The sequence below is a fragment of the Budorcas taxicolor genome, chromosome 4 (genome assembly GCF_023091745.1).
Source record: "Budorcas taxicolor isolate Tak-1 chromosome 4, Takin1.1, whole genome shotgun sequence".
NCBI lineage: Eukaryota > Metazoa > Chordata > Mammalia > Artiodactyla > Bovidae > Budorcas > Budorcas taxicolor.
Window position 1 is genome coordinate 33,807,740 of NC_068913.1, and position 26,963 is coordinate 33,834,702.

Genomic DNA, 26,963 nt, shown 5'->3' on the forward strand with positions numbered 1-26,963 from the left:
ATGGGCTTCCTGGTTGTGATTTGTGGGCACAGGGGTTGCTGCTTGTGGGCTCTGGAGTGCAGGCTCAGTAGTTGTGGCATACAGGCTTCGTTGCTCCGAGGCAGCATGTGGGGTCTTCCCGGACCGGGGATTGAACCAGTGTCTCTTGCACTGTGAGGTGGATTCTTAGCTGCTGGACCACCAGGGAATCCCACAGACTATGTATTTCTATGCCTCACTAGCACAACTGAAACAGAAGTCACCATCCCAAGATTTCCCCTCACCCCTGGTCAGGGCTTCTGTATGTTCTGAAAACGGCTATGTGGATTTGACTGAGAGAATGATCACATACAGCAGAGTCATGTTGCCACATTTTCTGTACATTCTGTAGCCAGAAATGATTTGATAAAAGTAATGTTCTAGGCAAGCTTATTTTTACATTTCATATGTACTTTCTGTATCATGAAATAAATATGCTGTATGTGGCATGCAGTTTGCCCTGAGTGATACATAAATAAATGCTTTGACAGCAGTTATCAAGAATTATGTAGTTTGTTCCAAAAGTTGAATGGAATTGCACAGATATACTAAATGCACTTTCTTGAGTAAATTTCTCGACTACCGGAGGCTGTGCAGCTGTTTCAATTACCTTTTGGCACAACATATGTTTATATATGTCATCCACAATTTCAAGTGATGGAAGAGATTATTCCCCATCTTAGTTTCCTCTTGGGGGAAGGGGATGTACAAGCACTAGCTAGCACTGGGAAGAGCTGCTAATCTAAATTATAGCAAAAGAAACATAATTGTGACTTTCAACATGATCTGAGTAAGTGAATCAGCAAAGGAACTGAAAAAAGTTGATAACCAATGAGGTTAGAGACTTTATTTGGGGAAGGATATCAAAACAGGCCCTATAGCAAAGTAAATCCCTTTAACTAGAATATAGAATAACAACACTGAAATGGTGTGCATCTAAAAAGTGAATAAAGAGATGCCAAGGGTGAGTGAGTCAGAAGCACATGAGTAGAAGCGGTTGAACTCCAGAGACCAGATCAAGCAATGCTGCTTAATACCATCACATGATCCACCCCGAGGCTCAGTATTTAATTAAAATGAAGAGTGGAGCACAGCAAAAACCAGAAGAACACTGTTGTTCTTACTGGATGAAGCCAGAGGAGTTACAAGTTAAACCTTGATTGCCTAGGTCTGTGAGAATTCAGCATGGAATGTCTCTACTGTTTCCTGGGATTTCTGCTTCTGGCTGCAAGATTGCCAATGGATGCTGCCAAACGTGAGTAACTCTCTGTTTCTGTCTTTAACCCATTCTCTGGCTATTGGCTGAAGTGACGGGTTTGTCTGAGTCTGCAGCTGGCCTTTAGGAAGTGTTTATGCTCACTTGTTTCCTCTGGAAATGGTCGGGGATGTTGAGAGCACGGCAAAATGCATTCAGTTCCATTCTTTGCTCCAGGGTCTTGGGAAGTGAAAGACGCACGGCCCCTCTGTTGTGGAGGTTTCTTCTATCAAAATTGCTACCTGCTCTCTTAGAGGCATTGGGAGGGTGGGGGTGTGAAGGGCACAGTCTCTGGCTTGAGATCACAGCCACACTACCCACTAAAGTTTGTCTGATTTCCATCCACCGGGATAGGGCCACAGAGGAACTGAAGCCCAAGTCTGGAAACAAGCTTTCTAATAATTCCAATCCAGAAGCTGTTCCCAGTTCTGCTGAGGGAATTCCCTGGCAGGCCAGTGGTTAGGACTCCACACTTTCACTGCCAAAGGCCTGGGTTCAGTCCCTGGTCAGGGAACTAAGATCCCACAAGCTGCTCAGCCAAAAAAGAAAGAAAGAAAGAAAGAAAATCCTGCTGATTTTTCACAGACCTGCAGGAGTTTGCTGCCACTGTAGTGAGGTTACTGAGAAAAGAGCTGAAGCCCTGGGTCTCTTTCCTAGTTAGAGGCTGGGGACTTCTTAACAAAGGTGATGCCCAGACCAATGAGGAACTGGTTTAAAAAGAGGAGTTTGTGACTGGAATGGAAGCCAGAGTTGTGAACCAACAAGCTCACAGGTGGCCCACTTGTCCAGTCCAGGGGATGTGTGGCCCCAGCAGCCCCCGTCCTCCAGGCAGAGGTAGTGCAGAGTGGGAGAAGGGAGTGAGTGAGATATCACCCAGAAGGTCCACTCTGCTTCACTTTAGTAGGGTAACAACCTTCGCAGGGTGAAAGTCCTGATTTTGCCAGATAACTCCATGAGGGGGCAATAGCCGGGGGAGGGGGCAGGGGGAGGTATGTGCGGAGAAGGGGTCCAGCATGTGATCAGTTCGGTTTGGTTTAGTCGCTCAGTCGTGTCCAACTCTTTGCGACCCCATGAACTGCAGCACACCAGGCTTCCCTGTCCATCACCAACTCCCAGAGCCTGCTCAAACTCATGTGTATTGAGTTGGTGATGCCATCCAACCATCTTATCCTCTGTCATCCCTTTCTCCCACCTTCAATCTTTCCCAGCATCAGGGTCTTTTCCAATGAGTCAGTTTTTCGCATTAGGTGGCCAAAGTATTGGAGTTTCAGCTTCAGCATCAGTCCTTCCCATGAATATTCAGGACTGATTTCCTTTAGGATGGACTGGTTGGATCTCCTTGCAGTCCAAGGGACTCTCGAGTCTTCTCCAACACCACAGTTCAAAAGCATTAGTTCTTCGGTGCTCAGCTTTCTTTATAGTTCAACTCTCACATCCATACATGACTACTGGAAAAACCATAACTTTGACTAGATGGACTTTTGCTGGCAAAGTAATGTCTCTGCTTTTGAATATGCTGTGTAGGTTGGTTATAGCTTTCCTTCCAAGGAGTAAGCGTCTTTCATGGCTGCAGTCACCATCTGCAGTGATTTTGGAGCTCCCCAAAATAAAGTCTGACACTGTTTCCACTGTTTCCCCATCTATTTCCCATGAAGTGATGGGACCGGATGCCCTGATCTTCCTTTTCTGAATGCTGAGTGTTACGCATCACTCTCCTCTTCCACTTTCATCAAGAGGCTCTCTAGTTCCTCTTCGCTCTCTGCCATAAGGGTGGCTACACCGTGTATAGTGCTATGCTAGCTGCTCCACTTGCATCTGTCGGAGAGGGCAGATGGTCCTGCCACTATTCCACGGGTGAGGAAACAGGAGCCCAGGTCTGGCTTTTCACCTGCTGGGCCCAGATCTAACATGGGAGGGTTCTGGATACAGGTGCACACATCCCTCTTGCTTCTCCCTGAGAGAGAGAAAAGCCCTGCAACGAAGTGCAATCCCGGCGGCTGCTGGGCGGAGGAGGAAGAGAGGGGGCCACTGCTGGCTCCCGAGCAGGCCTGCCGGTTCCCCAGGAGGCGGTGGGACTGATGGGGGGAGCTGGGGGCGGGGCGGGCGGTTCCAGGAGCCCTCAGTGGTGGTGGGGTCTTGGATAGCGGATAGAGCGAGAGGGGGAGAGCATCAGGGGTCCAGGGTTCTGCCGCCAGCGCTGAGGCCGGAAGCTGGCTGACCTCCCAACCCCAATTCACCCTCCCGCCCCCTAACTACCAAGCCGAAGGTCTGTAGTGAGCGCCGGGGAAAGGGCCTGCGACTTCAACCAGGGGACCCAGACGCAAGCGCTGTGTCGGCGCGGGCCGGGGTTTGGCACTTGTCTGGCCGCTGAGCCGCTTGGGGCCTCGCAACATCCCAGAGGAGCTGTGCAGTCCCCTGTCCCAGGGGAGGGGGCGGGCCAGAGACAGTAAGGACGCACAGCGGGCTAGAGGAAGAAGGCTTTCGTGCAGACCAGACCGCAGTCCTTCCTGCCAGCCCTGGGTCTGGACCAGGAAAAGTGACTTAGCTCCTCTGACCTTTCCTTTCTTTGCGAAACTGTGTAATGGGATTCTTGTGAGATCAGCTACTTGAAATCATCCTTTTTTTATTGATGTGTGTGAAGACTTGTATCTTTTTTCTCTCTTACTGTAATTCCTTGTGCATAGACCTGTTGTCCTTATTTACCTCTTGGCTTCTCTGTTGCCTTGGGACATGGTAGTGATCAACAAGCATTTAATAACTGATCAGTTCCCAGAGAAGAAGGCTAACGTGCTTGGAGGAGGAATTGTCTTGCCTCCATGTCCGCTCAGGACAGACTCCCCCAGAGCCTGCAGCTGGGGAATGGAGCGACAGAATTTACAGGTCAGCACCCCTTGCTCAGCTCAGCAGGCAGATTAGCCTGAGGTTGGGTGGCAGTTTGACAGGAGGCCCAACCTATTAGCATTGCAACGAAACCTGCTGTGCTCCGTTTCACCTCGCCTTAAGACGATGTAGCCTGGCCACAAAAAGTAAGGATGGGTAGAATTTCGTGGTATATCAGACACCAAGGTATTCCTTTCCATTTTCCAATCATAGCCCTGGTAAAAGGAGGAAGGAGAAGGCACTGACAAAGTATTAATAGCTCACAAGTGGCGCAGCTGCCGTGTGACAGAGCAGGGCCTCTGAAGGGGAGAGGGAACAGCCGCATGGTGCTGGGTGTGTACCCCACATCTTTCCCCGCCCCACTGTCTTTTAAAATCTTACCATTGGGCTTTTGTTGTTGCTTTTGTTCTATTTTTTAATTCTGTTTTTAAAATTTGAGGCTATTTTAGATTCACAGGCACTTTTAAGAAAAATACAAAGAGATCCCCGTGTATATACCCTTTACCTGGTTTCTCCCCAGGGTAACATCTTGCACAGCCATAGTACAATGTCGCAACCAGGGTACTGACATAGACATAGTCCAAACACCAAACAGTCCCATCACCACATACAAACCCACTTCCCTTTCTCACTCAACCCCACCTGCCAGCCCCTGGCAACCACTAATCCATTCTCCAATTTTATAATTTGGTCATTTCAAGATTGTTAGAGAAATGGAAACTTATAGTATGTAATGTGGGAGAATTGGTTCTTTTTACTCAGCATAATTTACTGAAGTTGTTGCATATATCAATAGTTTTTCTTTATCACTGAGTAGTATACCATACTATGTCATGTACCACAGTTTATCCATTTGCCCCATTGAAAGATTTTGGTTGTTCCAACTTGGGCTATTATGAATAAAGCTGCTATGAACATTAATTTACAGGTTTTTATGTGAACATAAGTTTCCATTTTTTCTGGGACAGATGCCCAAGAGTACAACTGCTTGGTTGCATAGTAATTGCATGTTTAGTTTTACAAGGAAACTGCCAAGCTGTTTTCCAGAATGGCTATACCATTTCTACCAGCAGTGTATGAGTGATTCCGTTTCTCTACGTCTGATGTCACTTTTAATTTTAGTCTTTCTGATAGCTATACAGTGACATCTCATTGTGGTTTTAATGTGCATTTACTCACTGGTAAATGATATTGAGCATCTTTTCGTGTGTTTACTTGCCATCTGTGCATTCTCATCTGTGAAATGTCTGTTCAGATCTTTTACCCTATTATTTGGGGGTTTTAATTTTTTTTTTTTGCCAAGTTATGTGACATGTAGGCTCTTGGTTCCTCCCAACCAGGGATCAAACCCACACCCCCTGCAGTGGAAGCATGGAGTCTTAACCACTTGACCAGCAAAGAAGTCCAATTATTTGCCTTTTTTAAACATTGTGAATTGTGAAAATCCTTTATATGTTCCAGATAGTATTCCTTTGTTGGAAATGTGGCTTGCAAGTATTTTCTCCCTGTCTGTAATTTACCTCATTATCCTCTGCACATGATGTTGCAGAGCAGAATTTTTTAATTTTAATGAGATCTGGTTTATCAATTTCTCTATTATAGATTAAGATTTTGGTACTAAGTCTAAAAATTCTTTCTTACTTAGAGCCTGAAGATTTCTCCTAGGTTTTTTGCTTCTTTACAGCACTGTGTGTTGAAAAGCTATCTTTCCTCCGTTGGATTATTTTTGCAAAAGTCAACAGGGCATATCTATGTGAATCTATCTTTGAGTTCTGCAGTCTGTTCTGTGGACCTATATGTTCATTCCTTGTCACTATCCTTTTAAGTGTGTGTCTCTTCTTGACTTTTGACATTTAAAATCAGAAGAAATCTGTGTTTGGATTATGCTTCTCACTCAGAATCTGAGAAATAGGAAGGCCTTGGAAGCGTGGGAAAAAACTGATCCTGGGAATCAAAAGTTACAAATCTTCATTTCCACTTGATTAAAGATGTATGTGAATGAATCATGTCACATAAATGAAGGGATTTGAACTAACTAATCTTAGCTCTTTCAATGTCGAACATTCTATCATTCTGTGACTCAAAATTCAACTGAATTTTCAGTTATGAACATTTATTAATAAACATAGATCCTCTTTGTTCCTCACTTTGGTCCTTTTTAGAGACAGATACTGTCTCACAGTATCACAGGACATTTGGTCTTTTGTCTGATTTGAAGGCCCAGAGAAGAAACCCTGAAATCCCACAGCCTGTTTCGTTGTAGCAGTTTCTGTGGCTCCCAGATCAATGTTCTTTCAGTGTTCATCTGCCTCCATTAAGAAGGGAATTACTTGCTGCTCCCTCCTCCTACCAGCAAGAAGGAAGAGAAGACAGAGGCTAGTGGCATCCTTCCAGTATGGTTTCTCTGAATACCTGCTAAATGAGAGATAAGTAGACAAAATAATTTTTTTTCAAATATTGTTATAGGTTTTCATGATGTGCTAAGCAACGAAAGACCTTCTGGTTATATGCGGGGGCACAACCAATTAAATGGATGGTCATCAGATGAACATGACTGGAATGAAAAACTGTATCCAGTGTGGAAGAGGGGAGACTCGAGGTGGAAAAGCTCTTGGAAAGGTAAATCAAAAGACCTAAACAACTGTAATTTCTTCTTTTCTTTTTTTTTAGTTTCAAGTGTATAATAGTGATTCAGTTTTTTAAATCGGAGTATCGTTGGTTTACAGTGTGTTAATTTCTGCTGTATAACAATGATTCAGATATATATGTATACATATAGTTATACACGGTCTTTTTTAAAAATATTCTTTTCCATTATGGTTAATCTCAAAATATTGAATATAGTTCCCCGTGCTATACAGTGGGACCTTGGTATGTATCCATTCTATGTGTGCTAGTTTGCTTCTGCTGACCTCAAACTCCCCCGCTTCTCCTCCCCCTTGGTGACCACAGGTTAGTTCTCGATGTCTGTGAGTCTGTTTCCATTTCACAGATAGGTTCATTTGTGTCATGTGTGATACTCCACAAATAGGTGATACCATATGATATTTGTGTTTCTCTGTCTGACTTACTTCACTTAGTATGATGGTCTCTAGTTCCATCCATATTGTTGCAAACAGCCTTATTCCGTTCCTTTTTATGGCTGAGTAGTATTCCATTGTGTATATGCCTCACATCTTCTTTATCCATTCCTCTGTCGATGGGCATTTAGGTTGTCTCCATGTTTTGGCTATTGTGAATAGTGCTGCTGTGAACATAGAGATACATGTATCTTTTTGAATTATAATTTTTTTCTTGCTATTTGCCCAGGAGTGGGATTACTGGGTCCTGTGATAATTCTATTTTTAGTTTTTTTATGAACTTCCATAATGTTTTCCACAGTGGCTGCACCAATTTACGTTCCTACTAACTGTGCAAGAGGATTTTTCTCCACATCCTCTCAAACATTTATTATTTGTAGACTTTTTGAACATGGCCATTCCGACTGGTGTAATGTGGCACCTCATTGTAGTTTTGATTTGTATTTCTTTAAACCTCTTTTCATGTGCCTATTGGCCATCTGTATGTCTTCTTTGGAGAAATGTCTACTTAGGTTTTCAGCCCATTTTCCAATTTGGTTGTTTGTTTTTTGTTGTTGAGTTATATGAACTGTTTATATATTTTGGAAATTAATCTTATGTTGGTCAAATCATTTGCAAATATTTTCTCCCATTCTGTTGACTGTTTTTTCGTTTTATTTATGGTTTCCTTTGCTGTGTAAAAGCTTGTAAATTTGATTAGGTCCCATTTGCCAAACAACTGTACTTTCTTCTTTCAGTTCATGTTGTAGATTGTGAACTCTAGTCACGGAAGCAACCATGAATGACAGTACACTAGTTATCAAGTGGGAGGCACCTGGGTTTGGCAATCTTCCCTTCATTGTCACAGTATCACTTTCTAAACTCCTCACTCTCCTCCGCATACAGAGTTTAATCGCCTTAGAAATTTACATTTGGTACCTCTTGGAAGATTTTGGAAAGCAAGCAGGTTTCATGTGGGAATGGTCATCTTCAAAAGTTCTGAGATTCCAGAGCACTTTGACTGTCTCAAAAGCGTGATTTGTCAGAAAGTTATTATCTTTCCATTCATATCGAAAATGAATGACTCCTTCAGTCATTCACTTTGAAATTAAAAATTACAAACCTTTAATACTTGTTTCCTCAATCAAATTAAACAGATTTTTAATTATTTAAGTAATTGTTCTCTCTGTTGGTCTGACTTTCCAAGTTCATCTTCTGGAGTGTTGTACTTTGACAGCAAAAGCTGGAAATCCTGCAAATAATTTACTGTAAAGAGGCAGAAGGATCCTCTGGTCCTTATTTGTAGATTTAGCTTTCCTTTTTTTATTTATCAGTGAAAAGGAAAAGAGATGTTTGATCACTGAGCTCCTTGTTTCTATGTCCTAGGAGGCCGTGTGCAGGCGGTTCTGACCAGTGATTCCCCAGCACTGGTGGGCTCAACCATAACATTCGCAGTGAACCTGGTATTCCCCAGATGCCAAAAGGAAGATGCCAGTGGCAACATAGTTTATGAGAAGAACTGCAGAAATGGTAAGAAATGTTATTCACATCACAGGGAGAGAATTCTGGCTTCTCGAAGAATAGCTTGATAGCTCTTTGTTGATCAGATCAGTTTCTGTTCACAGAAAAAACGTGGCTAGCACAAATGATAAAATGTATATATTTTGGTTTTGCTTTGCTCTTAGTTAAAGCAAAGAGAAGCTCTTTGTTCAAGTTAAAGAGCACGAATGATTACAGACGCAAGGGGAATTACAAGGGGAATTATCTTGTTTAAAACTCAACAGCCTTAAAAACTCAAGTAAGTACTAAAATTCTTCAATCAGAAAGAAGACTAGTAAGGGCAGTGATGATCTGATTTTATTACTTAGAACTTCTATTAAACTGCCAGTGGTTTATTGCTTATTGATTCATCTTCCGATGAGGAAAACAATAAATTCTGTATAGAAAGAGTTTGATGATTTAAAAGTATTGTATTTAGTAGCCTGTAACTTTTTTTTTTTTGCTTCCCCCCCCCCAAGCAAGTTGATTTTTACTAATGTTTCAAATGACAATGCAGTTCTCTTTTACATGAAAGAGTCCACATTAAAAAAACTTTTACATGGGAAGTTTTATAAAGTATCTCTTACCGTTAGAAGAAATGAGAGCTCTTGAAAGAAATGACTGATTCCAGGTGTAGGACAGGACACTAGCAGGTGAGCCAGGGACATCTTGTTGTGCCAGTAAACAGGAAGTAATGGGGATATGTCACAGGGACACAGAGGCAGCTTGAGGGGCCCCTACTGGCCATGTGTGGGACAATTTAAGAATAAAAAAAAATAGTGGTATAGTAGACAGATAAATAAAAGGCTCTTCATAAATGTCAGTGAACATTAAGAAAAGAGGATGAAAAGATTGTTCCAGATGAAAGTATATTGATCATGACTTGTTTAAAGTGGAAAATGTCATACATACAGAAAAGTAGGGAGCAAGTAGATCGAAATTCAGCAAGTTTAATGTTTTTTTTTTTGTTTGCTTCCATCTGTCTATATTTCTATTTCTACATCTTTTTTCTGAATCGTTTGAAGAAGTGAAATAGCCATGTGTAGGATGTGACCCTTGATTGGACTGTGGTAGGGGTGGTAATGGTATGCTTATGAAGGAGAATGTCTTTATTCTTAGAAGTGTGCTGAAGTCTTTAGGAGAAGAAAGTCATGATGTCAAATGAGTTAGGGGGAAAAAGCTATAGATAGAGTGAATCAAAATAAAAAGATACAGCATCTCTCAGTTTGGTTTGAATATGCTAGTTATTTGGAGCCCCAATATGAAGATAAACATATTAAATGAAATCTCTGAGCTTTTCTGAAAAATTGGTTTATATAAAACTCATTGAAATACAACATGTAGGCAGAAAAAGACCCAAGTCATAAAGGTACCATTAGATGAATTCTGAATATTAGGATGTTTGTTGTCCAACCGTATCTCAGCTAGTTATGAAAAAATATGAACATTTATTTAATTTAGTGGTGAACCTTGAGCATTCTGATCCAGATGACAATCATGGCGTGCCGCTTTCTCTGTTTAGACACTGGTGCATCTCCTGACCCGTATGTTTACAACTGGACAACATGGACAGAGGACAGCGACTGGGGAAACGACACGAGTGAAGGCCACCACAACGTGTTCCCTGATGGGAAGCCTTTCCCTCACCCCTGGAAAAAGAACTTTGTCTACGTGTTCCACACACTTGGTTGGGCTATTACAATCCCCCCTAGTTTCTTCTTTACCTTTCCTTAAAGTTTTTAATTTTTTTTCTTTTCTCATTCTATTATTGAGAATTACAACACCTGGAGTTTAACAATTACTCTTTTACCTTTCCTTCAGTGAGGGATAAAAATAAAATCTTGGTTAGCCTTGCCGTTTCTCTAGGATATCAAATAGTTAAAAGGAGAAAAAGACAGGTTTGGCTTTCTTTAAGAAAAAACAAAAACAAAAACTACTCAATTTGTTTCTGTCTAAAACAGTAATATGAAAAATGATATTTGAATGGCATATGGATGGTCATTTGTTGATTTATCCTTTAATTTCTTATGTTTTAAAAAGAATTTTAAAGAATTAGACTTGTACTCTTAGTAGAAATTTTGGAAAATGCAGAAAAGCGCAAATGAAAAATCAGTCAGCATAATTCATACCAGAGATTATCATTGTTAACACGATGATACTTTCGCTACTAGTATTTCTTTCTTTTTTCTAGTATTTAAGATCATAACATATACACACTTTGGTCAAAATTATGAGCATTGACTAAAATTCTTATGCAACTTGTAGGATCTTAGTTCCCCAACAAGGGATCAAACCCAGGTCCTGACAGTAAAAGTGTTGAGTCCTAATCACTCAGGAGACCACCAGGGAATTCTCTAAAATTCTTTATATACATTATTTTAATGACTGTATAATATTCTATCGTATAAAAGTAAAATAATCTAAATACTCTTCTTCTTTGACATAGCCTATCTTCTTTTTTTTTTTAACCACAAGTGGAATCCATTTTGCTTTATTATTAGTGATTATTTTTTTAGGAGGACTAAATTTAGGTTGTTATTAACAAAGTTGCTAAATTCTTAGTTAAAAATCTTAGGTTCCATCTGGTTCTGAGCAGTTCAAATCTGCTAGCCATCACACAAACTCCAAATTTTGGAATGTTTTGTCAGTCTTAATGAATTTCAGAGAGCTTTTCTTTCTTCAATTATTTACAAATCAAAGCAACATATTAATAATACACTCCAGCTGAACAAAGTACAAAATACATAACAAATGCTATGCTCGTTGATTTAAAGCACATTTTTTTAGGGCCTTGTGGCCCTGAGACTGTGGCCCTGTCAGGTAACTCTCCAGGTGGCATTTCTTTGACCTGAAATGACATTTATCATGTGCATGGAGTCACATGAGCTCACTAACACTTCAGATTCTGTTTAGCCTAGTTAACATCCATTAACTTAGCTAGTTAAGATGTCTTTATAATGTCTTTATAATCAGCCTTTAGTCCAGAAATTGCTGTTTTCATAACAAGATTGTTTTGAATTTCCTTTTTATGCTGAAGTCTCAGAGTTAACTGATATTTTCTCTCAGCTAAGCACTGCCACTGTGGTCTACCTCTTGGTGCCAGAACTAGCATTTCCTCACGTATCACTAATTCCAAGAGACATGTCTTCCCCCTATAATCTCTAACAGAACTGCCCCTGCATTTCAAGGTAAAGGGGGATCCTGAACCTTTACTGACACCTTTTTTTTTTGGCCATACCTTGCGGCATGTGGGATCTTAGTTCTCTGACCAGGGATCAAACCCATGCCCCCTACAGCAGAAGCACAGAGTCTTAACCCTTGGACTGCCTGGGGAAGCACCCTCTTTCCTGACACCTTTGATCATGTGATGAACATGGTCTTTAAACATCCCCATCTTACAAGTTTCCATCTTCTAATGCCTTTTGTTCCAATGACACATCTATGACAGGCACCTCAAAAAGATTAGAAAAATCTTTGAGCCCTAAAGGAGAGAAAATTACTGTCACTAGCTAGTCAGTGGTGGTCAGATATAGGTTACAGTTGGAGAAAGGGAAAAGACTCAGGGGCCCTAGAAATGTCAACGAAACTACTTCATTCCTTTTCATACCCACCATACCTGTTTCTTTTTCATCATGGCATTTTCATATACAAATATTATTAGAAGGTGGAGGAATCTAGTTCCCTAAAATAAAAAAAGTTGCTTAGCAATATATCTGAACTAGTAATATTATTATAAAAATAAGGTAGATTTTTGGATATATTTTTTAACTCCCTTGGACACTTCACTGTTACATTAAATGTATTTTCTGTGGGAAGCACATGTATTTCAAGTGCCAGGTCACTTACTTATAGTGTTTGTCAACTTAACATCATTATCCCACTTAAACAGCTCTTTTCATTTTAGTCAACTATATACAACTACATTTATTTATTTGTGGGTTTTATAAGGTTTTATATAAAAATAAGCACTGTCTTCCTTTCTGAAGGAACCAAGACTGCATCACCACCCTGCTGTTCCTTTCTGAAAACAATCTGTAAATGGTAGTTGTTAGTCTTTAAGGAACATCAACTTTCTATAATGATCATATGATGTAGCCAATAACTAAACATTTCTATCTTCTCAAAGGTCAATATTTCCAGAAGTTGGGACGGTGTTCAGTGACAGTTTCCATCAACACAGCCAATGTGAGTCTTGGCCCTCAAATCATGGAAGTAACTGTCTATAGAAGACACCGATGGGCATATGTTCCCATCGCAAAAGTGAAAGATGTGTATGTAGTAACAGGTGAGTGATATGAGCTCTGAATTAACTGAGGACGAGGCGCTGAGTTCTGGTGATGTTAGTGGGTTTGAAAAAGAATATTTGAAAACCAAATATTCTGGGTTAAGTTACACTTCATCTGGACTCCTTCTCAACCTCATATATTTAATAACATATTCCATCTGTGTTTTCTAAAGTAAACCGAGAAAACTTGCATTAGAAAAGGGGAAACGATGCTGAATTATCCCTCATTTTAATTTCCAAACTAAAGGCACTATTGAAGTCACCCACTTAAAATCAAGCAATCATGCCCTCTTTCTTTCTTCTTTTTTGGATGTACATTTTAGATCAGATTCCTGTATTTGTAACTATGTCCCAGAAGAACAATCGAAATTCATCTGATGAAACCTTCCTCAGGGACCTCCCCATTACGTTCAGTGTCCTGATTCACGATCCCAGTCACTTCCTCAATGAGTCTGCCATTTACTACAAGTGGAACTTCGGGGATAATACTGGTCTGTTTGTTTCCAACAATCACACTTTGAATCACACCTATGTGCTCAATGGAACCTTCAGCCTCAACCTCACTGTGCAAGCTGAAGTGCTTGGACCTTGTCCTTTGCCTTCACCCAGACCTCCAAAAACCACCCCTTCTTTGGGTAAGTGTTTTCCAGGTTAATTTTTGTTGGCAGGGCTCCTTAACAGCTAGCAAAAAATTGATGTGGTTTGTATAATTAGATCCTTAGTTAAAGAGATTATGTAAAGACTCTGCAGTGATTCCATTTTCTGCCTGTTGATTTCCTTTAGTTACTTATCACGGTGTTTAGTTGTTAGAATACGGAAGAAAGGAGGATATGTTGAAAGTCACTTGGTGGCTCGTATACAGTTCTTCGACCTTCCTAACTCTCACAGTTCCTTGTTACGTATGCAGGTGCTTTCCCCCTTCCAGTCCTTCACATTTCTGGTTGCCTCCCAGTTTTTCTAGTTAAGAGGAGACACATTATCCCCTCATAAACATTCAGGCCATGCCATTGTCCTTTCTCCCCTTCCACATTCCCTCCCCTACTTCCATTCTCCTCCCCACCCTGCCCACATCCACTCCATGTCCTGTGAAAACTCAACCATGCTTAGAAGTAGTTTACAAAGGGCTCAAAAAAGAATAAACCTTGAGAATATTTCTTGGCTGGCAGACTGGAGAGATTCCAGACACTAAAATTATTCTAGATATAAGGCATAGTTAATTAAATCCCAACTTCTCATAATAATACACGGGGACATTCAAGAAGTTCTTGAGCATTTACTTTGAGAAGCATCAGCTTTCATCTAATTCCGCACCCTACCCCAGGCCGTCACCATCCCTCCCCACTCAGCCGTGAATACGTCCTCCATCCAGGCATCCCAGGGATGGCAGTAGACTGACATCCTCTCACTGGACACAAGAGGGTGCCATCGCCAAGTACACACAGAACACTCCATGGTGATGTCCAGACTTGTTGCAGTTGGCTTTTTTTTAACCCAAACCTGTTAGATATAAATAATAAACTTATTAATAAATAAGTGTGTTGTTAAGAAAAACTTATTAAGTCAAGTATAGCTAATGCCAGACACTGTAAGTTGTTACTGATTTTGCTCGTTTTTTGAAATACTTTTAATTATTAAATGAATGCATGTTCCTTAGTAAAAATTCAAATTCAGAAATTTTAAATAAAAGTGAAAGCTCCTCATTCTCTCCTCCCAAGAGTTAAACCCTGTTAAGAGTTGTTTTTTTTTTTTTTTTAATAAATTTATTTATTTCCTTTTTGGCTGTGCTGGGTCTTCACTGCTGTGCAAGGGCTCTCTGTTGCTGTGTGTGCAGGCTCCTCGTTGCGGTGCCTCTTGTTGCAGAGCATGGGCCTTAGGGTGCAAGCTTCAGTATTTGTGGTGTACAGGTTTAGTGGCTGCATAGGATGTGGGATCTTCCCAGACCAGGGATTGAACCCGGGTCTCCTGCATTGGCAGGCGGATTCTTAACCACTGGGTCACCAAGGAAGCCCTGTTTCTTTCCAGACCTTTTCTGTGCCATTACAAACATATTCCTTAAATACAAATAGGATTTGTGGTTTTAATTTTTAGGTAGATGGGTTCACACAATATATATTGCTTTACAATTTGCCTCTTTTCATTTAACAAACATCACAGACATCTTTCCATTATCAGTACATGTAAGTGTAATTCACATTATTCAATGACTTATTTAACCATTCTGTTACTGATGGACACTTCAGTTCATTCTAATTCATATTATAAATATAACTGCCTTGAACAACTCTAAACATATAGCTTTGTTTTGGTATTTCTGGAGAAGAGTCAGTTTATTTATCTACAAGAATTGATGGTCTTCCTACAAATAAGGACGCCAAGTGTAAAATTCAAAATAAATTACAGATGCTTGCTTTGTCTGTCTAGAAATTCCGGAATGGTAAAGGTCTTAATGTTAGGTCATTTAATGTTAGTCTATTTTGAATTGCATTTTTATAAAGCAAGATTATTTTTCTTAGAACATATTTATGTCATAACATATGCAAAAGATATTTTAAGTTAATGAAAGAGTATTTTAAATGTGTAATTATTTTCTATAGGTTAAACAATAAGATAGAAGGTAGCAACCTTATGAATTCATTACATTATATAGTGAAAGAAAGCTGCTTGACTTCATCTAAAGGTGTTAGATCAACCATAATCAATCCCAAATGCCGTAAAACAACTGTGAGACTTGGAGGGACAGAAATATGTAATGGGACCCAAGGTGATGAAAGGAGTCAGCCCATGACTTGAGAAAGTGGTTAGAGTGCTTGTCCTCTGGGGGAGAGAGCATTTTTAGCTACACAGACCATATTAACAGACGGGTTGTTGAGCAATGGATTACTATTTGACCAAAAATTATGTTGTCTCTGCTTTGGTAAGGGGCTTCCAAATAAGTACAGCTATTACATAAAAACCAAATACAACCACAGGAGTGAGACACAAGCAAAGTCGAAGTGATGATTCAGGGGGATAATTACATTATAGGATAGACAGGTATGCACTAGCTTTAAGCCACAGAATTCTCTTCCCTTAGCTAACAGTGCCACTGATCATTTTTCAGACTTTTGTGCACAGATCTAAAAAGAAAAACCTTTCCAAGACTGATGCTAATCAGTGTTATAATATATATATGATATATGTATTTATGCATGGCCTCCCTGACGGCTCAGTAATAAAGAAACTGCCCGCCAATGCAGGAGACTTAAGAAATGTGGGTTCAGTCCCTGGGCCAGGAAGGTTCGGTCATGGCAACCCACTCCAGTATTCTTGCCTGGAGAATCCATGGACAGAGGAGCCTGATGGGCTACAGTCCACGGGGTCACAGAGTCCGTCACGACTGAAGTGACTTTGTATGTGTGTGTGTATAATGTGTGTATATATCTCATGTTGTATATACAGATCATGTTATATATATATCATATATATATATCATCTATGTATGTGTGTATGTGTGTGTGTTTATATATATATAATCTCCTTGCAGTCCAGGGGACTCTCAAGAGTCCCACCACAATTCAAAAGCATCCATTCTTTGGCACTCAGCCTTCTTTATGGTCCAAACTATAAAGGAGTTTTCTAGGGAAGAGGCAGCCATCCCTAATACCCTTCACAAACATATCTTTTGCTTTGGAGCTCATCCGTTAAATCTCAGAATACAATGAATGAGATTACCCTGCAACTTCCAAACGACCACCTTGAGACTCGGAATATAGCCAACTCTGCCACAGCCTGCCCTGCTGATAAACCGCACCTACATCTGAATCTGACATGGTGTCAGAACCTTTCTGGGTTTTACCCAAACAGCGTTTCCCAAAGTGTCTGCCAGAGAGCACTCATTTCCAGAGTTGCTCTGAGAGCTGCTCTGCAAAGTTCCCTCTGAGCATAGGAGCATCACAGGCACACTTGTTCCCCACTAGAGGCTCTGAGGCCCTGGAGAAATCTCCCAGTTGGCTCCATCCTTACATACTCCTGTGTTAAAGCTGCAGCTCTTATGAAGCTTTGATTTCCCCCAAACTGTGTCCATTTTCATGTCTTTGAAAACATAAGAGACATAATGTTGTATTTTCAATATTATATTTTCTTTCCAGTCTTTTTATCTTGCTGATGGAACACCAACACCTCATTTAGAGCCTTTTAAATTGTAACTAATAGAGCATTAAATTCTTTGCTCTAATCACATTCAAAGGGCTATTTTTCAAAAGTATCTTGTAGTCCCTTCTTTCCTTCCTCACACCTCTGCCCATCACAGTAACTGTAAGACTTCGAGAATAGAAACCTAGGATTCATGAGACATCCAAATGGGGAAAGAATTGCCCTTTTCCATGTTGTTCGCTTCTTAACATTTAAAATTATGTGTCATATATGCTATAACACATGTATATCTAAATAAGTACATATATAAGAGCATATTGGGACAAGGAAATGAATATTTATTAACTACTTCCTATGTGACAGACATGAAAAGCAAGTTTTATATGTCTTATCTATTTAAGTTTAATAGTTTAACCCTGGTAGGTCAATAAATATTGTTCCTTTTTTACAGATGGGTTAATTGAGGCAAGGAGAAGTTAAATGATATGCCCATGGTCTCAAAGAGCTGAAAGCAAGGGGCCTAGAATTTGAGCCCAGAATACGTTCTTCCAAAATTACAATATAATTTTATCTATTGTGGCCTGCTTTATTTCATGATTATTATGTTACACATTTTAAAATGGCTTCCACCTTTCATTTGCTATTTATATTTGAACAAAACATGGGACTGTGTTTGCTTACATAATTTAACAATTTTATAATATAGCTCTCACATCTCATGAATTGTTACGCATTTAGTTCAAATTTCTGAAGCAATTTAATAGTATAGAATTCTTGATGTTTTTCTAAAGAGCAAGTAAACAGACGTTTAGATCTTCAGTTATATCATGGACATCTTTTGCATTCTCAGCAACTAATCTAAAAATCTTTCTATTTAAACCCTCTAGTAACTGCTGGTGACAATACCCTGGAGCTGAGGGAGATTCCTGATGAAAGCTGCCATATTACCAGATATGGCTACTTTAAAGCCACCATCACAGTTGTAGGTAAGACTGTGGGGGAAAGATGTTAGAATCCACCTTGGGCAACCCACTCCCTTCCCTGACTCCAGGGAGCGGTGGGGTTGGGAAGCGAGGGCACCCACTCAAGATGCTACCACACATGCACAAAAAAGACTCCACAGCTTCTAGATTTCCACCTGCCTTTCCAGCCTTCCTTAGACGTCCCTCTAAGGGGTGAAACGAGGTCCTCAGTGGAAACGAACTCTCAGTGAGGCCCACTTAGCAAGGAGCCTCCGGGGGGCCTGGACCTCCTCACCCTGTGCTGCTCAGAAATCTGAACGAATGTGGCCTGAAGGAAGGCCAGCTGCAAGTTCCCACAGCTCCTGCTTTCCTCTTCTGGGTGATTTCACAAAGTCAGACCTCCTGTGTGTAAGAAAGGGGGATGAACAGAACAGCCACGCAGGGCTGTGCGCGAGGGGCACTGCTCACAGGTGTTGGGTGGGGCTACAACTCAAGCTGTATGCCCTGGGGCTGAGCCCCTCAGCAGGAGACACAGTGGATGGGCCTCCCTTCCTCCAGGGTCATCTGCCTCCTGACGTATACACAGGCTCCAGGAATAAAGGTCAAGCTTGGACTGAAGAACAGTTCAGTTTGACTTTGAAAACACTGCCTGGACATGTATCCAAACTCTGGGATAGCTTCCCAGGTCTGGCATGGTGAAAGGCTGTGTTCATTTTGTTTGGCCTTCTGATTTGTTAAGAAGTGGTTTGGTTTGCAGTGTATTTTGATGTGTTTTTCTACGGGGCATTGTTCCTTTAGAGGGCATTCTAGAGGTTAACATCATCCAAGTGACAGACGTCCTGATGCCTGGGCCACAGCCTGACGACTCCCTGGTGGATTTCGTTGTGACCTGCCAAGGGAGGTGAGTACAGTCTCCGAGGAAGGAAGGGGCCAAGTGAGAACCCCAGGCTGAACAATGGCCTTCACACACCTCCCACTTGTTAGGTTGATTTGGATTCTGTGTGCCCAGTTGCTCACTCAGTTCTGACTCTTTGCGACCCCATGGACTATAATTTGTCAGGCTCCTCTGTCCGTGGGATTCTCCGGGCAAGAATACTGGAGTGGGTTGCCAATTCCTCCTCCAGGAGATCTTGCCAACCCAGGGATCAAACCCAAGTCTCTTAGATCCCCTGCATTGCCAGGCAGGCTCTTTACCTCTAGTGCCACCTGGGAAGCCCCAGATTTGGATTCTAGTTGCTCACCAAGCCAGAACGAGGAAGGGCCCTCCCAAGTGCTCTCAAATGTGCACTTGCTTTGCTAGAGTTGAGCGAGGCTCATCACCTTTAACTGCTGAATAATTACGGATTGGACACTTACTGTGTCCTTAACATTTTACTTCTGTTTGCACGTCAAATCATCACACAATCATACAAGTCTTCTCATTTTACAGATTGGGCCATCAGATACACAACGATTATAGTACCTGTCCAGATGGTGGGTACCCGGCAGAGCAAGGTTTGCAGGCTCAGAATCTCTGAAGTTCCCTGAGGCTCCTCTGGAGTCTGGGGAGCCAGTGTGAAAGGGCTGTGTCCTTGTGCTGATTAATAGCAATGCCTGATTACCCTGTCCATCTTTAAAACTTATAAAACTCTTTCTACTGTATTACATAATTTGACTTCCTGTGGTTTTGTTACAACTATAAACAATAGGGACTTCCTTGGTGGCTCAATGGTAAAGAATCTGCCTGCAGTGCAGGAGACGTGGATTTGATCCCTGGCTTAGGAGGATTCCCCTGGAGGAGGAAGTGACAACCCACTCTAGTATTCTTGCCTGGGAAATCCCTTGGACAGAAAAGCCTGGCGGGCTACAGTCCATGGGCTCACAAAGAGTCAGTTGCGATTGAGCATGCACATATATAGATACTAGACTAAATAAAAAGTAATTAATATATAAATACTATATCAATTAACCCATTAACTATTTAAATAATTTAAATATAATAAATGAATCAAGGAATTAAAATGTATGTGTATATGATATATATGGGTTTCCCTCATAGCTCAGTCGGTAAAGAGGTTAAGAATCTGCCTGCAGTGCAGGAGACCTGGGTTCAATCCCTGGGTCAGGAAGATCCCCTGGAGAAGGAAATGGCAACCCACTCCAGTATTCTTGCCTGGAGAATCCCGTGGACAGAGGAGCCTGGCAGGTCGCAAGAGTTGGACATGACTTAATGACTATATGTATGTATCTATGTGATGTATAGATTAGAGAATGAGCTGGTATAGAAAGGAGGCCACACTTGATCCAAAGGGAGAGCTCCAGGGAATTCTCTGGTGGTCTAGTAGTTAGGACCCTGTTTCCACTGCAAGAGGCATGGGCTCATCCCTGGTCAGTGAACTAAGATCTGGCAAGCTGAGTGGTGTAGTGCAAAATAAGAAAGGAATAGCTCCGAAGCTCTCTGAGTGGGGGAGAAAATGGGAGGACAGAAAGAGAGAACATCCTGACTGGAGAGGCAAAGGTGCTGCCAGAGGCCAGGGGTGAAGAGAGCATGAACTCATCTAAGTCCCTGAGCCTTTATCAGCCTAGCTTCAGAGCCTGGTCTCTCCATTCAGAAAGTCTACTCAGATGTGAAACAGAGGCTAAGACAGTAATGTGTGGGAGCTGAATGGTTACAGGGACAGCTGTCAAATATCCTTTATGCAAATCCCAGCTCCACCTCTAACTGCTTCTGTGACCGGAGGCCAGCGAGCTCTCCTCCGAGAACTGGTTTGCACCTGCTGCATTAGGCTACTATTACTTGCCTCATCAGGTTGTCGAGAGGAAGAGACAAGGCCGTGTCACTTCTCTGAAACTCGGAGCCTTGCACACAGCAGGTGCTGTGCGAACAGCTATGGCTGCTGCTGCTACTGTAGTCAGATGTCTGCACAGGCCACCTCAGCCTAACACCTAAGCCACCTGCATCTTTGAGTCTCTAGGGAGCCAAAGAGGAGAGGCAAGTTCCCAGCAGGCCCTTGCCTTGGGGGAAATAATTTCCTCCTCCTTCAGTCCTAGGGCCTCACCTTCCTGAGCATATAGGGGAAACTGGCTCACACACATCCAGGCTTGTTTAAGAGTAAATTGCATGTGACAGCTTCACATCATATAGTTTGAGGAAGACTAAGGTGGGATTCAGTTTCACAGAAGTGTAATTATGTTTTCCTATTAAACTGAGGTCATACTCCCCTCTCTCTCCCTCTGGATGTCGTTCACACCCCTTAGCATCCCCACAGAGGTCTGCACCGTCACCTCTGACCCCAGCTGCCAGATCACCCAGAACCCAGTCTGCGACCCTGTGCCCATGGAGCTGGGAGATGCGTGCTTGCTGACGGTGAGGAGAGCCTTCAGTGGGTCTGGCACATACTGTCTGAACCTCACTCTGGGTGATGATGCAAGTCTGGCCCTCACGAGCACCCTCGTCTCTATCACCAGCAGAGGTAAGTTTTGTTTTATGGTTGTACGAACATTTCATGTTGCAGATAAAGCATGGGTCTGATACTAAAGCTATTTAACACTTCACTCTCAATGTTTAGCTTTATTTCAGTGTAAAATTCATTGAACTGTCATTAATGTGGATTTGAGAAATGATATTACAATACAATAGCAAATCTACTTGGGGAAGGGATAAGAGAGAGAGAACGTATGAAATAATGGCCAAAGGAAAGCCTTGAAAATGTTTTGTTCATTTACTTATGGCTGTGCTGGGTCTTCGTTGCTGAGCGGGCTTTTCTCTAGCTGCGGTGAGCGGGGGCTGCTCTCTAGTTCCGATGTGAAGGCTACTCATTGCAATGACTTCAGTTCTGTGGAGTGCAGGCTCTAGGCACTCGGGCTTCAGTAGTTGTGGAGCATGGGCTTAGCTGCTCTGCATCATGTGGAACCTTCCCAGGCCAGGGATCAAACCCGTGTCCCCTAAATTGGCAGGAGGATTCTCAACCACCAGGACCACAAGGGAAGTCCAAGAAAAGCCTTTTGATGAAAAAAATCAGCTATGACCGTGGACAAGTAATAATGGGATATGGTCACTGAATGCTTGGGTAGGTTTGTATTTCAAAGGGAAAGTGTAAAGCCGAACATCCAAAAAATAACAATGTTCTCCAATTAAACTATAACAAAAGGGAGACATGAAGCCAAGAGGAGAAATGAGAAACCGGGTGGACTCATGGCTCCCTTCTAAGTTACCATGGACCCTTCTTTTCTTTCCCAAAGACTACCAAGCATTATACTGAGATGGAAACAAACCAGATTACCCAAGTCCTTAAATGTTCAGCAGACAGACTACTCCTTGTCCCCTTAACCTCAGAGGGGTAAAGTGTTGACAAAGTGGATGAAGGAATTTCACTGAGGAATTCCCGTTCACTGGTGGCTGTTTATTTTCCCTAACCGCTAGGGACTTTACCTGGTGACCCTAACTGAATTTCACATGTAACTGGCTATGTTGTAAAATAATCCTTTACTTCGTAAAAGAAGTGCTTCATGGTGGAACGGAAGGGACAGGTAAAATTGTGCCACATTACAGCATGTGTTTTGCTCTTAAATTATTTATTTATGTATTTGGCTCAGCTGAGTCTTAGTTGTGGCACAGGAGCTTTAATCTCTGTGGCAGTATGTGGGACTTTTAGCTGCAGCATGCCGTTCTTCACCTGCGGCATGTGGGATCTAGTTCCCTGATCAGGGATCGAACCCAGGTCCCTGCATTGGGAGCATGGAGTCTTAGCTACTGGACCACTCGAGGAGTTCCCACTTTGCTCCTTAATTTGAGTATTGTCGAATGACTAACTCACAAATAATTCTTTTGGTCTATCTTTTAAAGTGAAATGTACTTAAATATATATTTACTCATTAACAGTATAAAAGGCAGCTTTAACCTCATTGAAAGAAAAGCATAAGTAATAATGCATATAATTATTTGCTTGAGTGTTTATTGTTGGTTAAGAGCCAAGGTGTACATTAAAAAAAAAAAGAATGCAAATCCTTGAAGGCAGGATACGTGGGGCTTGGGGTGCAGGACTGGGGAGCAGGTCAAAAAGAGGTAGCCAGAGCCTCTGTATCCTACTGAATGTGGATCTCCTAGGCCGTCACTTTAGGGAGCTGCTGGGGTCATTCTTCTTGTGCTGCCGCAGCTGCTTTTAAAACCGCCTTTTAGAGTCCTAACCTAGTCCATGAAGCTTCCTCAGTTCTGGCAAATCACCATTCTCTTACCTGGATTAGATGCTTGGATATTTGCTTTCCTTTAATACTTATTGTGGTTAGCGATAACTTTAGGTGTGACCTTAACTGTTTTTTTTTTTTTTTTTGGCTGCACCGGGTCTTAGTTGTGGCACGCAGGACCTTTCGTTGTGGCAAGTGGGATCTAGCTCCCTGACCAGGGATCGAATTGGGGTCCCCTGCGTTGGGAGCAGGAAGTCTTAGCCACTGTACCAGCAGGGGAGTCCCTGAGCCGTTCTGTGCATTTGTTTACGGCTGCGCTGGGCCCTGGTTACCGCGTGCATGCGCTATTTATTTACGGCTGCGCTGGGCCCTGGTTACCGCGTGCACGCGCTATTTATTTACGACTGCGCTGGGCCCTGGTTACCGCGTGCACGCGCTATTTATTTACGGCTGCGCTGGGCCCTGGTTACCACGTGCACGCGCTTTCTCTAGTTGAGGCCCGTGGCGCGCCGTCTTTGCTGCGGTACTCAGGCTTCTCACTGCAGCGGCCTCTTTTGTTGCAGGGCACAAGCTCTAGAGCGTGGGCTCAGTACTTGTGGGGCATAGGCTTGGTTGTTCTGTGGCACGTGGGATCTTCCTGGACCAAAGATCAAACCCGTGTCCCCTGCATTGGCAGGTGGATTCTTAACCACTGGACCACCAAGAAAGTCCCTCCCTGAGCCATTTTTAAAATCCAAAAAAAGGAAGGAAAGAGAGCTTTTAATTCAATGGAGATTGTAGACTGATGACTTGGGTTTCAGAGTCAGAATTTCAAAAGTTGATCATTGTTTGAAGCCAAGCCCATAGACTTTTAGCTGAAATGACTTAATCATTGATTCACCGAATGTTCATGAATCACCCGGGATATTTTCAACAAATATTCATCGGGTATCCACTCCATGCGCAGCACAGCTCCAGGCACCGCACAGACAGTTCTAGATAGAGTGGGAACAAGGTAAGGAAGATCCCCGCTTTAGTGAGCAGCAACAGGGAATAAACAAATAAAATGATATTGTGAAGTCAATGAAACAGGCATGGAGAGTGACAGGCATGGAAGAGAGGACACAGAGGTGGACTCTCTAGATTGGGAGGTCAGGAAAGTGCCGCCAACTTGGTGGCACCCGCTTGGCAAAGGGCCTCCTTTGAACTGAGACCTGCATTTCAGGAATGAACAGCCCATCTAGATCTTTATGCGCCACTGATAGGGTTTGGCTTTATTCTGTGTGCAAGGGGAACTGCTGGCAGGGCTGAAGTGTGATCTGATTAGTACTTTTAGATGATCATTTGGACGGCTGAGTGACGCCGGGTTATTGGAAGGTAACAGTGCAAATGAGCAGATGATGAAGATGTCCTCACAAGCGAGAGGGCTGGTGGCTGGAACTGTGATGGTGGCGGAGAAGACAGAGGGAAAAGAGACCAACTTTGCTTATACTTTGGTGGCAGAGACAAGACTAGTTGATTTGCTGGGTTCTGGGAGAACAAAGAAGACATAATCCAAAGAAGTAATTGTGATACAGTGTGGGGAGGCAAAGGAAGGGTGACAAGGAGAGACACGAGAAAGGCAGGCATGACCCAGTGCCCTCATGCATGTCTGGAAGGCGTTGCAAAGGGTTAGATGCTGGTGAGAGCTGGGGGATGGGCATTCCCAGCAGAGGGCATGGAAATCTGAAAGAGCATGGGGACGATGGATCTTTATCCCAGCTGGAAGGTAGGCAGTGGAAGATGAGGCCAGAGAAGTGGGCAGAAAGTTCATGAAGCCCTTTGCTGCATGGGCGTGGCTGGGTTAACTCAGACCAGAGCAGGTGTCTTCAGGACATGACATCTTCTAAGCCCTTAACACAGTGTTCCAGACATGCTAACTCATTCTCTAAATGGAAGATAAGCTTCCCTGAAGACTATGTATTATGTAAAGGGAAAGATTACTGAAAGCTCAGAGGAGCCGTATATCTTCTGTTTGCTCCCTTCCTCATTGATTTAATTACATTACAAGCAGCATGTCCCCTAGGTAGAAACTGTCACTAATATGACCCTGCTTCTGTTTTCAGACCCAGCTTCCCTTTTAAGAATGGCAAATGGTATCCTGGTCTCCTTTGGCTGCTTGGCCATACTCGTCACTGTGATCGCCTTTTTGATGTACAAGTAAGTTGCTGGTTCTAACACTTTAAATCACTAGAGTATATTGTCAAAAATAAATGGCATATTTCTGCACAAGTGGGCTGTTTTCCCTTTTCTGCTTTGAAACATTTTGTGTGTGGGAAGAAAATCTTCTACTGAATGATGAATAGCAAACTAGCCTATTAATTTTGCTGTGGTTTTTTTTAATCCCTAAAAATGCTACCAAATGTCAATAACTTTACCAAATTGTCAGTTTAATGCTTAACATATAATCTCAAGTTATAGTAAGCAGGCACATTTCTTGCATAAAGAAGAGAAAATGTATTCTCATAAGACAACACTGTCTTAAAAGCCATAAGTTAAATGGAATGAACGATTCTGCACTTGACTTGTGAAAGATTTGTAGAAAGCAACCTTTTCCAGCTGGAGATCTTTTTTTAATCTGTCCAACACATTGCTTTCAGAAAACACAAGAAATACAAACCAATAGAAAACAGCCCTGGGATCGTGATCAGAGGCAAAGGCCTGAATGTTCTCCTCAGTCATGCAAAGACCCTGTTCTTCCCTGGAAACCAGGAAAAAGATCCGCTGCTCAAGAACCAACCAGGAATTCTTTGAATCTTCAGCCTTACTTCTGACCAGCAGCTCATCCTCAGCACCATTTATGTCAGCTTGCTAGAGTGGATGATGATAACTTTCTAAAAAGATTAATGTAAAATATAGATTGTGTGAGGGAGGTCCAATTTTTTAAAATTTGTATAGGTTAAATGACATTTTAGGGACATGGCTGAGGTTGCATGTAGTTTAATTCTTCTCCATGTTATATAACTGATAAAGCCAATTAATAGAGCTTCCTTTCATGATGATTTATGTTTCACTTGCAATGTCTTAGGTAATCAGTAGGATAGATACGCTGTATTCAGAGTAGCAGGAGAAGGTACTATTCATTAGAGTCTGACCTAAGTTAACTGGAAAGAGAGGCTGGACATGTTCTAGCTTTCCATATAACCGTATACATAAAACCAGTGAATTCCTATTCTGAAGGTCATGATCCAAGCTCCCTGAATCCTGTGTCAATGAACATGCATGAGCTCCCAACAGAACACTAACAGGTCAGCTTTTAGTAAGCTGTGCATGCTTGCTATACTGAAAAAAAAGAAAGACTAGGCTAATAAATGTGTGAATATTATCATGACTGCCTGCCCAGTCCAAATGTGTAAAGGATCAGTACTCGTTCCTTCATGTTTCCTGTGGACATTTATGTGGCACTTTCTGTATACCAGGCGTGTTGCCAGGCACATGGCCTCATACTTGTGTTGACAATCTTGTGGACATAGCTGAATTTCTGTAGACTCTGGCACTCATAGTTGAAATGATGTGTTATGATTTCCCAAAGAAGGAAGTCTTTCTGGTTTCCCTACCCATTTCTCTATTCAAATGAGAAACGTGATCAGTAAGGATTTTACTTTCATTTGTAACTGAAACTACCCTGTGTCAGTCATGACATTCTTTTTTCT

The 26,963-nt window shown here is 42.0% G+C and overlaps 1 protein-coding gene across 1 annotated transcript; it reads left to right on the forward strand.

Annotated features, from left to right (window-relative positions):
* Positions 1-1,133: 1,133 nt before the first annotated feature.
* Positions 1,134-26,963, forward strand: GPNMB (glycoprotein nmb). Its single transcript, XM_052638899.1, has 11 exons — positions 1,134-1,273; positions 6,620-6,772; positions 8,599-8,742; positions 10,274-10,438; positions 12,878-13,036; positions 13,360-13,671; positions 18,055-18,153; positions 18,928-19,030; positions 21,367-21,581; positions 25,377-25,470; positions 25,911-26,963. The coding sequence occupies exons 1-11, from the start codon at positions 1,204-1,206 to the stop codon at positions 26,062-26,064; spliced, it is 1,668 nt and encodes a 555-aa protein (XP_052494859.1). The 5' UTR covers positions 1,134-1,203; the 3' UTR covers positions 26,065-26,963.